This window comes from Nelumbo nucifera, chromosome 8 (genome assembly GCF_055504915.1).
Source record: "Nelumbo nucifera cultivar China Antique chromosome 8, China Antique-T2T, whole genome shotgun sequence".
NCBI classification, from domain to species: domain Eukaryota; kingdom Viridiplantae; phylum Streptophyta; class Magnoliopsida; order Proteales; family Nelumbonaceae; genus Nelumbo; species Nelumbo nucifera.
Genome location: NC_142656.1, coordinates 15,510,914 through 15,524,209, shown reverse-complemented (window position 1 = coordinate 15,524,209; position 13,296 = coordinate 15,510,914). Strand labels below are relative to the sequence as shown.

The following is a 13,296-nucleotide window of genomic DNA, read 5'->3' as shown; positions in this document are numbered from 1 at the left end:
AATATGCGTACAAATATATGTATATAGAAATATACAATCTCTTATACATCCACATGAGCCTTCCAAACCCAAATCCAAAACTAGAAGTTCATTAATATAGGGCCTATTTGACAAGTCTTTTTGAAAAGATCTTCTTGTAGCTCTAACAATCAAAAGACGTATTGAGCTTTTGACATAAAATCTAGACAGTCTGAAGACCGTTTGACAGACATGCATCTTTTCATGCATCATTTAACGTCTTTCTGCACGAGATTAAAACACAAAAGACGCGAGAAGCTTCATTTGGAATTTCCCGAAATCAGCCTAAAATGGGCTTCTTGCATCTCTTCAGCATCCCGCCTTTTGGCGTTTAGATCTTCCGCGTGTCAAACGAAAATAAACTGATTTTCGATCTTTTCAGGTTGTAAACAACCAAAAGACCACACGAAAAGACATGCCAAACGAGCTCATTGTTTGCCACAAGACTTTGGGCAAGCAAAACTTTTCAAGAACCTTGCAGTAAAAGCTAGGTCCTTTCTACCGTAGAATACCTAGGTAAATGAAGATTTTGGATTCTAAACGCAATATTTTTTTACCTACCCGAAGAAAAAGAAAAAGGAAAATATATGATTATTAATAAAAAATTAGAACTTATCCTAGTGCTAAGGTAGCTAATAGCTTAGACTGAATTAGTTTTTGAATCAAATCATTCAAATTGAAGGAGACCAAAAGAATAGATCTTGAAAATTTTCACAAAAGGAAAAACAAAAAAAAAACTCCAAATAAACTTGGGTGGGTTATTAGATCAACTAGTAAATTAGAGGTTGCATGTGACAATTTTAGATGATTATGATGATAGTGTGTCAAAATTTTTTTACAATTTTTTATATTTGTGTATTAAAATAATTCCTATTTATCACGCTTATTTTTATTTATTGTGATGAATATAAAATATTAGAAAATTTGTACTTTTACATAATTGATTGTGTTTTTATCTTTTTAACTTTTATTACTTAATTATGACCAAGATTTAACACATTTGACCCGAAATGTTGAATTTCTTATCTACCACCTAGACTGAAAAATGGTTTCATTTTCAAGTTGGTTTTAAAATACAGGCGTTTTATATTGTTAAAAGTATTGGATATAGATTTATTTAATATAATTTCTTGGTGAGGAAAAAATGCCTTAAATATAGGACATCATAAGAGAGAATAGGAATTAATACCTAAAATATAAAACTTAATGAGAGAAAATTGAATGAGGTGAAAATAGCAATTCAAATATATTTTTTGCCATCTCAATTAAAGGACCAAAATAAAAAATAGTAGTATTTTTATTCAAGAAGAAAATTACCACAAATTCATTCATGGTTATAATAGTGAAAAACAATACCTTAAACATAGGATTTAATAAGAAAAATCGGGAGCAGATACCTTAAATATAAGACTTAATGAGGAAATTGAATAAGGTGAAAAGTAATAATTAAATTACATTTTTCATTCTCACAATTGGAGAGAACTAAGTTCAAAAATAAGAGTATTTTAGCCCAAAAAAAGTTTCAAGTGCCCATCCAAACTTTTAATAATAAATAATATAGACTAAAGTTTTATCAGTGCAAGGAAAAATCCTAGAACATATTGACTAGGTCCTAGAATGGATTTGTGGAGGTTCATAAAATAATTCTGTTCTTAGGTTGAATTTTATCTCAGGTTCACAATGCACAGCTTGAGAGCCTTCTCTGTCTCTACCGAATGACCCTATATCTCAGACTTAATTAAGCTTTCCAATCAACCACTTTATTTACGGTTGAAGAGAAATCACCACATGATTAAAGGGAACTAACATCCCATATGGAACAGACCCATATGGGACCATTTTGATGAAATCAGATAAGCTGGAGCACCAAAGATCTGCTTTTATATTATATTTTGAGAACTTCAAAACAGAATGTTAACTTTGTTGTCTCACAAAGAAAAGATATCATCTCATTTTGTGCCAATGATGCTTAAGTTAAAATGTCAGCTTAGATATTTTGGCATCTGGCATTCCTCCAATTTCAAAATTGTCAAACCCAAAAAGAAGAAGAAATGAGAAGAAAAAAATCACCAACAAATGTTATCTATCAAAAAAAAATCACCTACAAATGTTATCTATAAAAAAAAAATCACCTACAAATGTAATATGCATTGTCCCAGCAAGTGGCCACCGCTATCACCGTTTCTACTTTCATCACTAACCACTCTGTAGATGAGTACAATGACTCAAGATAAACAGGCCCTCAATTCCCGTGAAGTAAGAGCAGCTATCCTTCTGTGCCAAAAAAAAAGAGCATGGCTGCAATTTTGTAGAAATCGTTGCACTCACTCCCTAGAAGCTCATTATACACATCAAAATTTAGATGGTTATGACTGCAGCAGCAACATAAACCCAACTAAATACCTCCAATGGACAATGAGCTCCTCAATAACAGCTTGTTGCTTACTTCCCTTTGAGCTTACTGTAGGCATACAAACCAGAGCCAAAGAAACCAAGAAGTTGACCAATAACATTCAACTGGCAAGAAAACAGAAGATGGTTCAAGTGAGCAAAACTAAAAACCCAGACTAGACAGAGCACCGTGCTGAGGACATGAGAAACATTAAAGGTAAAGTGAAGTTCACACTTACAATATCAAATGGAAGCCCACCAAACAATAGCCAACCAAGTCCAACGGTAAAAAGATCCTGATGGTAACAAAAACAGAAAGAACAGATCATAAATAAAAATGGCATCAACATTATACCTGTATAAATGGCAAACCTCAACAAGAGTTACTAAAAGCCAGATGGAAATGGTGAACCAGATGATTTGATGACCAGACCCACTTTACTAAGGTAACTCATATTGAACCAACCAAGCCCATGCAATGGCACGAAAATAAGAGAAAGGAGGAAGAAAATAAAGAAAATAATAAAATCTTTTCAATGCTGTAAATTCTTTTATAAAAGTCAGTCCAAACCAGCTTAACCCTCCTCTTGGCATGTTCAGTCACTGATCCAGGTTCTAAAACATTTGATACAAACATAAGCAGTACCAACTACCAAGAATGGACCAGAATCAAATGCATCTTTTTCTTATCACAAGGCACAAGGAATTAATAAAAGGTTAGTAGGCATACCTTCAAGTTACCACACATTGTCTGTGTGAGTGCAGAGTTGAGAGTTGTATTCAAAAATATACTATAGTTCAAAAAGAAAGCCATTATACATGAAAGAAGCATGACAACCTGCAAAAGGAAATTGCATGCAGTATTTCCCATTAGAATTTCAGTTATACTTGTTTAACTTTAAGAAAAGAACAAATTGCAGTCATAAACTTCCTCCCATATTCTATGCATAAGTGCAGAACCATATAAGCAAGCAAATACCTAATTTTACTGATCAGCCTCATAAGATAACCATAGACTATCTCTTTTTTTTTTGGCCAAGATAATCATGGACTATCATGGGATGGTTTAAAAAACAAAAGTGAGGGACAAAGAAAAAGATGCCTTTAATTGGTAAAGGAAAGAAACGTGCATGACAGTAGAATTATTAAAAAAAAGGATTGGGAATATTTTTTCTTTGTGAGATACATAAATATGCAAATAATTGGGGGGGGGGGGGGGGGGGGGGGGGGGGGGGGGGGGGGGGGGGGGACCATGGGCTAGGAAATAAATCCAATTAATTTGTATAATAGTATGAAGCTCTACCACTTCTACAAAAGCAATGAAACTTCAGCACTTCCAAGTTGCCCTAAGAATGAAGCAAAATGCTACGAGGAAGACATGTTTATTATGACTGCTATGCACCTGAAAGCCAATAGAATACAAATGAGGAAAATTTATTGTCATTTCCAAGTCACCCCGAACAAATGTCCAGAACAGCAACACTGGTCCGCATATTATTCCTTCAACAAATGCAAATAAAACATTAGTTGAGTGAGTTGACATATACCCTATTTATTATTTTTCAATTAGGCACAGATATGTATAATAAAGTTCCATGCATGCATACATCCACATATAGATAATAATTAAGATACACATCTTACCATTGCACCACATTAGGCCAAAGCTGTTGAGGCCACTAGTTTTCCCTGAGAAAATAATAAAATATGTTATGAAGCTCCACTTCTTCAAATGGATCAATGATGTCCAAGCTCCAGAAAGAGAGTGAAACATTAGAAGACAGAAATACTACCAATTCGGGCTATAGTCGCAAGGTATATAGCTGTGGTAATGTTGGCTATGAAAACAATAGCGTAACCATAGGAGTCAAATGACAAGTCCCGAGCTCCAGCAATAAATGCACCAAAGACGATCAATCCCACACTGATGAAGTTCTTGGAATTTTCCATTGTGGAGTTAGAAGCATAAAATTTTAGGCCAAAAAAAAGTGATGAATTCTAAAACCTAAAAAAACATGAAAAGGATAAAATATGCCAAAGCTAATACTTTCCATAGTTTTGCAGTTAAAAAGTTGAATTTCATATTGAAGCATTTAAGAAAATCATCAACCTGATAAAAAAAGTTAAGGGTTTTATGGTGGTAGTTCGCATAATCCACCTCATCTATTAGTTTTTTATTCTTTGTAATATAAGACAGTATCAAATGAACTGTATCCTTAAACCAAGGATGACTGAATACTTTTTGTCACCTTAGATATGCCTATCCAGTAATACAGTCAGACATGTATGCACACATTCATCAGCATGTCTAGTTTCTAGAATAAAACAACAGTGTATTCTCTACAAGAAACAATGAAAAGATGGAGCTGTTTACCTTCCAACAACAGAATATGAATATTTCTGCCCTGTTAGAAGATATTCCACTATCATTGTAAATACCACAGTGGTCCGCCTGAGGGTGGTATACATAGGAACATTTACACCACGTACAGACTCCATTGAAGCCAGCTTTTAAAGATCAAGAAAGGAGAGAGGCCAGATATTATCAGCAACAGAAAAGAAATTGAACCTTACAATTCTCCAGTAAAGGAAGCTAAGCTTTATAAGGTTAAAGGCATACCATGTAAAGCAAGTAAGATAATGCGAGAGGTAGGGTGTGAACTAATGTCTTGAATGGTACAAGCATGACTGAATTATCAGTAAGAGGCCAGGGTTCACCAACTGTAAAAGAAATAATCTTCCAACGTCTCATTGCAAAGAGCAATGAACATGAGCATATTATCTGCAACAAATATAGGTTAAGAATAAAAAACATCCAAATTGCAGTCAAATTGTGGAATCAGAACCAAATCAACTATAGCACAAAGAATATTATATAAATTCACAAAGAACAACCATCTGGAAACATTTAAAAGAGTTGCTAGGTACTAAAGAAACCACTTCATAAATGAATTGCACTGCAGAAGCCCAAATGTTATACTGTTAATAATTAAATCATTAACCCTAAATGCACATACACTATATAATAAATCAGATTGCATTTCAGGTTATCAAGAATATTTATAATTTACAAGGAATTAGAACAAAGTAGATAAAACTTCCTGTAGTGTCTAATGATACTCCTTTACCCAAAAGCAGGTAAGGTGAGAGTGACTTATCAGAGGAAACTCTGAAAATGTTCCAATCATTGGTTGTTCATTCAATTAATACAAACAAGGGCTACTTTGAAATCTTATCTGACCAAACTAAACTGTTTAGCAATTAACAAAGCTCTCATTTTTTAAAGAAAAACTCATGTGTGATAATGTCTCTGACCAAACTAAACTGTCTCTAAGGGGTTCCTTTTTTTCTACTTCTCAACTCTGTTCTCTCTTTTTTCTTTGGGGGGGGCGTGAGGGAAGTGTTGAGGTGTTTGAAGTTGTTTTGCTCATTTTACAAGTTGCTTTCCCATTTACAGGAAATTTTGATGGCACCTCTTAGTGACCTAAGTGATGAAAATCACTTAAAATGTTTATCCCTCAATAATTTACTATGCATCATTGTTAAGAAGGTAATTTAGGAAGTAAGAACTACACATTTTACTCTACAAGGGTGCACTATACCAGTTTTTTCATGATTAATTTGTTAAATCCAGGAATTATATCATAAGTTAAAACAACCCAACAACAATATATTAGTGAAACTATTGTTACAGGTCCATTTAAAGCAGCTTGATATGGAAGCTCAAAGGATAACCCTTCCAAAAGGGACAATGCTTGTAATCAAGCTTACCACATAAATTAAACACACTGCCAACTGAACTGAAATGAATTTATTAAGAGACGGGCAATCCACTTCCCTGTTTCTATTTGAATTTTGAAGAACTATTCATCTACAACATGTTGCATGCAGATAATACAGATTGTGCAACTCTATGTTTTCTGGAAATGATTCTAGACGATAATTTTTTTGTTTCCACCACACCTGTGGCTAAGTCAAATTCTAATTTGGCAAAGGCATTAGTTCCTTTTATGAGAACTGAAAATTACTAAAAAGAAGAATCACATTCCCCTTGTTGTAAAGGGTGATGCCATAAGGTGAAGTGTAGTGGCAGCTGAGGGCTTTGCTCTTATTCCATATTGTTCACCACATTAAAGCCTCATGATCTCCTTGAAATGCACCACTTTTTAGAATAGACCAAGAAAATCTGATGAGAAGGCACATTATCCAGCCAAACTAGAGAGGTCTATAGCAGGGTGTGAATAAGTTTTTATGAACCTGCAAAAATTGCATTTAAAAACCCCATTTGTTTCATACCTAAAATGTCATTTATCTAATGGAAGTAAGTTTTCTGGCACTCTATCGGTTGCTCCAGCTTGGCGGCTTGGACAGCATAGAATCAATTAAACTAAAGTTTGAGAAAGACTAATGTTACATGATCTAATGTATTCATATGAAGTAAATATTTAACAAAATTGAGTAACACAAGGAACCAAACAGTATGGAAAAACAACCATAGAATGTGCATGCTATCCTATGCAATAAATTAACTTAATAGGGAACTACCTGAAACAGTGTGATGACATTTGCACAGGGGAAATTATATGACGAAAGAGCTGCCTTGTTAAACATCACCAAGAGTACTGCGGACAGCAATTAAATAGAAGTAGGCATAAATGTGAAAGAGAAAAATGTAGAAATCACAAAAGCTCAAGAAGAGAATCTGAAAAATAAGGAAAAGTTAACCCAAGTCATGAAAATTCTTAGACCACCATTACTACTTAAATAATAAAACAACAAGTCACAGAAAAGCAAACTGGTAACAAAAGAAAAGCATGAAATATGGATAGGTGAAAGTTGAGCATTATTGCAACAAAAACTTAATAAATAGATCAGGAGCATAGCTTTCAAGGCACCGAAGCAAGGCTAGGCACTAGGGGGCACCTTGTCACTTGGTCGCAATGGATTTTTTTTTATTTTTGTCCTAGGAAAAGAAAAAAAAAAGAAAAGAAAGGATGAAATAATAATAATAATAATAATAATAACTATTATTACCTTTTTCATTTGATTGTTAGCTTGTTTGTGTTTTATTCTAGGGTTGTAATAAAGTGTTGTGACCATGTGAGCTCATCAAAACCAAATCACCTAGGCATGCACTCATTTAGTGATTTGGTTTTTCATTTGATTAATAGCATACTTGTGTTTCATTGGAAGATCACATGAAAGTGTTGTTGTTCAACATGTTAGGCTGTCCTAGTATTTCTAAATTGTCATAGTAAGCTAGTAGACCCTAGAGGTAATCTCTATTTTTTCATATGTTAGCAGATTGTTAGTGTGTCATTTGGGATAACAACAACAGGATGCACTCATTAGAATAATTTGGTTTTTCATTTGATTAATAGCATCTCTGTTTTTTATTAGAGAGTCGTAAGTAAATGTTATGACCATGTGAACACATCGAAACCAAATCACCTAGGCAAGCACTCACTAGGTGATCTGGTTTTCCTGGTCTTTCATTTAGTTGATAGCATGTCGTGTTTTATTGGAGGGTCAAAAGAAAGTGTTGTAATCATGCAAACTCATTGCTCTACATGTTAAGCTATCTTTATATTTCTTGATTGCCAAAGTAAGGGAATGGACCCAAGAGGCATACTTTTCAAGGCATCGAGGTGAGGCAAGGTGATGGGTTTTTTTATAATAAAGCCCATCTTTCGCTATTAATTTTTGCCTAGTCACCTAGGTGATGGATTTTTTTTTTTTTTTTGATAAATGGTGATGGATTTTTTTTTAATAAAAACCATGAATCCTAGGGTAACTCCTTGGGTTCCATAGCAAACAATAACTATCTTTCCCTATTAATTGTCTATGATCTTCATAAAAGATGTATAAGCTTCATTTTAAACATGGAAAATCAACATATTCATGAAAAAAATGGAAGAAATAAAATTAATTTCAGAAAATAGAAAGGTTTAATCTCTACTTTTTTCCTAGGAAAAGAAGAAAAGAAAAGAAAGGGTGAAAAGAAGAAGAAGATCAATATGTGTTGATCGGATAAAATTTTGAGTTCTTCCATGCTTATTAGTTCAAGTTTTGAAGTCTTCAAGGGTTCAAGGCAATATGCATGTTGATGAACCCTAACAAATGAGAAGAATAACAAAAAGAAACTAGTATTTTAACTTAGATGAATAGTTTAGTTTAATGATGTCTATTTTATTATTATAATCTCAAAAGTTAAAAATATAAAAGTATCCAAGAGAATCATGTAAAAAATATCTTGGTGATTAAGTGAGGCAACCCTCCATAAGTGTCTTATTGCCTAGGCATATTGCTTAGGCACCCACCTGGGCATCACCTTGACAGCTATGATCAGGAGAAGGGCTTGAAGGTGTTATTCCAAATACTTTTGCTCCCAAACATGAAATCCACCTTGCAATGGTTTCCCACAATGTTTTGGAGAAACACCATTTGATGTAAAGTCCCTATATTTGCGGAAGGAAGTAGATGATCCACCAATTCAGGCTCATTTTGATAGATAATGCAATTCTATGAGAGGATCCAAGCCTCCTCTTGATAGTTGATCTCTAGTTAAAAAAAAAAAGTACCTAACACTGCTGTCCACACCAAGGATACCACCTTAGTTGGGCATGAAATTTCCCAATCTCCTCTTCTGGAAAGGAGCTGCTCCAAGCCAATGTTTACAGTGAAGATTTTTTATTGGTCCCAGATCCCATCTCCTTATTCTACTATCTTCTGAACAGATCCAGGCCTCCAAAGAACTTTAATGCCCAAGTAGTGACATTTTTTGGATTGCACAATTAAAAGTGGATCACATAAAAGGGTCATTACCCACTGTTGGTCCCAGACATATGGGGTATTGGAACTTTGGAAGGGGTAGACTTGATATGGACCTAACCTTTGGCATTTTTTTTGCACAAAGTGGGCACTCTCGGACTCTAGCCCGTATTCATATGCTTATCATACTGAACTTTTATCATTAAACCAAACCAATGGCCCCTTAAAATGAATCACATGAATATGAAAATTCTCTAAGCCTTGAAGAGCATGCTAACCTCAGTGGAGCATTTGATATTAATGAAAAATGAGGTATCTATTAACCGTACTGCCCATAAATAGGCCCAATTCCAGCAGGTCCAGGAATAAAAGATCAGTATGTACATTAACTTGCAACTAACCTACTATATGTTATACTTGCACATTAAAAAAAAAATCATAATCCAGTTATTCCAAGACTCAAATCATATTTAGCATGATAAATTCTTTCAAGAAGGTTTTAAATACCTACTTTTCCAAGGAGTTCTTTTAGGCTACAACCCTATTATGATCCTAAAGATTAGATTCCTTGGCTTGAAATGTTCCATAAGTCCTAGAGATAATAGCATATTGGTTGGATACATAACATTTGGTTTTAGAGCCTACCCCATAGGCCACATTCCAGATTCAAATCATGGAAAGAACTAATTGGGGTAAGGGTGTCAATGGACTGGTTTTGGACTGGACCCGTCCAGTCCAAAATCAATTTGGACAGATTGGACGGACCAAAAAGACATAGTGGATTGGACCGAGCCGGTCCAAAATATTTATTAGATTGGATTGGACCTGGTCCATCCGTAATAAATTTATATTGGATTTAGTTGGATTAAGCCAATATCCGGTCCATTGATATAAGATAAGAATATAGGTGTCAATGGACCGGGTTTGGGTTAAAACCAACCTAAATTAAAATGAATTTGAACAAATTGGATGGTCCGAACATTGAATTGGACTGGTCCAAAGTGGTCCAAATTATTCATTGGATTGGATTGGACCTGGTCCATTTGTAATGGACTCACATTGGACTGGATCGGATTGGACCAAATCCAGTCCAATCGACACCCCTGAATTGGGGAAGGGATACCTGGAGGAGCAGGACGAAAGCCACACCCTAAAAAGGACTACCTGCCACTAGAGTAAGAACCGTCAGCCGCAGAACACGGCAGCATGTTACAGTTCTAAAGATTAAATAGCTTGACTATTCCATCAGACATAGGGCTATTGGAACAACAGGTGCTTAGTATGGATCCAAATTCATACTCAAAACCCAATATATGAACTGTTTCTCGGATGAACCTATGGAATAACAGTTGAAATTGAATTCCAAATTCATAAACTCTAATAATTGAAGGAAGCACTATGATAAAGGGAATTTCCAAAGTCAATCTCCATTCTGAGATAAACCAAACTACTATTTATGTTCCATTGATTCTAGAAATCCTCGTGTTATGTTTCTTTGTTGATTCTGAGAACTACGAGACAATTAGTGTATATAAAATTTAGTAGAGAGATAGAGGGAGGGGGAGCAGCAGCCCCACCAATCAACAAGAAAAATGATATAATCCAGATGAAAATACAAATGATTTAAATTCCCTTCATAAAGGCGATAAGTGTCTTAATTGCACTGTAGAAAGGAAGAAACGATTCGAGAGCAGAAAGTCGATGATAAAATTCGCAAGAGAATTACGTGGAGACTTGAGAAGGGATACAGAGAAAGATGGTACACAAAAAATGAATAAGGACTAAATACTAGAGCCAAAGTCTCAATTGGTAAGAACGACTAGGACAGAGAACGAACATACCTGCGCAAGTCATGTAAGAAATGGCAGCGTAGGCCCCCCTCTTGGTCATGGCGGAACCCTTGAAGAGACTCTCATCGCCCCTCGGAGGATCAGAAACTGGTAACACCAAATTCTTTGAAGAATTGGAGGAAGCCATGGCGAGAGATATCAAAGCTCTCCGGCACCCTCCCTCGCCCTCTCTCAGCAAGTTTTGTAGATCAGAATTCAGAAGTTGAGTCTTTGAGAGGAGTCAATCGGAAAGTTCAAAAACAGACCAAAAAATGGGAAATAGAGGAAGTAGTCAAGTTAACTCTACGTTCCCTCCAAATACTAGTCTGGTCGGTTTCAGCGCAACACGGTCGGCTCCGGCCTCCGGGTCGGTGCCATTTGACTGTATCCTCATTACAAGACCCACGCCCAAGTTTGAAGTACACCCGATTGCCCTGCCCATTTCTTTCAGCAGGCCAAGCTCAAGTGCTCAACCCCATTCATCCATGCTTTACCCTGCCCTTCTCTAGCCTCTAGGGTCAGTACGGGTTCTCGGATCTACTGGTTTACAGTCGGGCTGGGTTAAAATTGGGCTAGCCAGACCCGTCCAGATGGATATCCATATATAATAATGTCGCCTACAACTGTATATCTATTTCTTTAGAAGCCACACATGCACCCATCACTGCGTTCTGGTGGAGGTAAAATGAGACGACGAATGATTTTGTTGGAAAATGATTTCATGGGAAAATTAATCATATTCTTACCTTTTCCGGGTTTTGCTTTGAGATGTAGAATAAAGGTGAACTAGCAAATAAGGAGGTCAAATACCTCGGTAAAAATCAGGACTATCATTTTCCAGTTCAAAATATCAATACATATGATATTGTAACGTAAGGTATCGTATACTATATTACTATGCATGGTGTTTTTGGGAAAGGGTCAATACGAATTTGGATTATCTGCCAACAAAACAAGTTCCAACACTCTATCCACTCTTGGTTTGACACGGCACATTCTCTTATAAAAGTGGACCAATCATGTGTGAGATGTGTAGTGTTGGATATAGTTGATAAGGTGTTGAAACGTATTTTGTTGATAGATCGATCTGAATTGGTATATATATTAAAGGAAGGTCTTCAAGCTACAGCCCCCATCATTCAAATACTTGGTTTTTTCATTTTTCTGGAAATTTAAACATGTGTTATTTTTTGAAAAGCTATTGTTAAAGCCCACGACCCAATACCACCATTTATATAAGTGGCTTTCTCATTTTTTGGAAAGATAAACATGTGGCAATTTATGAAAAATTCCTATTAAAACCCCAAACTCATTATCATACTACAGTCCCCCACCATTCAAACATGTGACATTCTCATTTTTTTAAAAAGCTAGACACATGGCATTTTCTGAAAAGTTGTTAATAAAACCCATAGTCCTCTACTATCATTCAGACATGTGGAATCCTATTAATTCAAGAAATAGAATTCAAAAAGTGGAAAATTTCACTCCTAAACATTCTCAATAGACAGTTATTTATTAGCTTAACACATGTTTATCCATAGTTTATTAAATACAAATGGTGGGACCCATTAAAAGATTTCCATAAACACATGTTTGTTTTTAAATAATTTTTTTTCAAAAAGAAAATACTATATTAATTACAAACTTGATTTAACTTTTAGGAAACAACCTAATTTAACTTTAAAAATAAATAACTCAAAATAGATTTATTAGATAAATAGTAAATACCAAATAAAGTGGGTTATTGTTTACCAATAAGATCTCATTTAATATCTTAAATAAAATTAAAAAAAAGAACATAAATTAATAGTGGCTTTCAAATAAAATAGGTCAGATTGTCAATTACAAAGACGTAAGACCCAAATTAGTTTTTTTAATTTAATTTTTTATAACTAAATAGTAAATTTCAAAACTAATTATGCATTAAAGTTATGTAAATTATCAAAATTTAGTGTAATTAGAAAATCTATTATAACAACAACATTCAGTAATTAAATACTAAATATTAATAAAAATATAAGAAAATAATCATCATCATTACTAATTAAAAATAATATTAATATTTAATTAAATGATTAAGTAAATATTACATTTAGTAAAAAATTTAATTATAATAACTATTATGATATTAAAATCATTAATTAAATACTTAATAATAATAATAATTAACTAAATTTTACAATAAAAATAATCTTTAAGAAATAAAGAAATAATAATAAAAAGTTATAGACATTTTTTTGTTTAAACAAAATAAAAATTATCAAAAAATACTAGCCTCGTACTT

General features: G+C 34.3%; 1 protein-coding gene across 2 annotated transcripts; it reads right to left on the bottom strand.

Moving 5' to 3' along the window:
* Positions 1-1,874: 1,874 nt before the first annotated feature.
* LOC104592484 (UDP-N-acetylglucosamine transporter UGNT1-like) lies at positions 1,875-11,292 on the bottom strand. Of its 2 annotated transcripts, XM_088894037.1 has the most exons (11): positions 11,022-11,292; positions 6,955-7,031; positions 5,030-5,191; positions 4,784-4,917; positions 4,203-4,333; positions 4,054-4,098; positions 3,812-3,909; positions 3,140-3,247; positions 2,649-2,705; positions 2,422-2,535; positions 2,071-2,292 (listed from the first exon to the last, which is right to left on the bottom strand). In XM_088894037.1, exons 1-10 carry the CDS (start codon positions 11,155-11,157, stop codon positions 2,461-2,463), a joined length of 1,023 nt encoding a protein of 340 aa, XP_088750163.1. In that variant the 5' UTR covers positions 11,158-11,292; the 3' UTR covers positions 2,071-2,292; positions 2,422-2,460. The 2 variants fall into 2 exon arrangements, with proteins under 2 accessions (XP_010250172.1, XP_088750163.1); XM_010251870.3 differs by having other exon boundaries at positions 1,875-2,535.
* Positions 11,293-13,296: the final 2,004 nt, after the last annotated feature.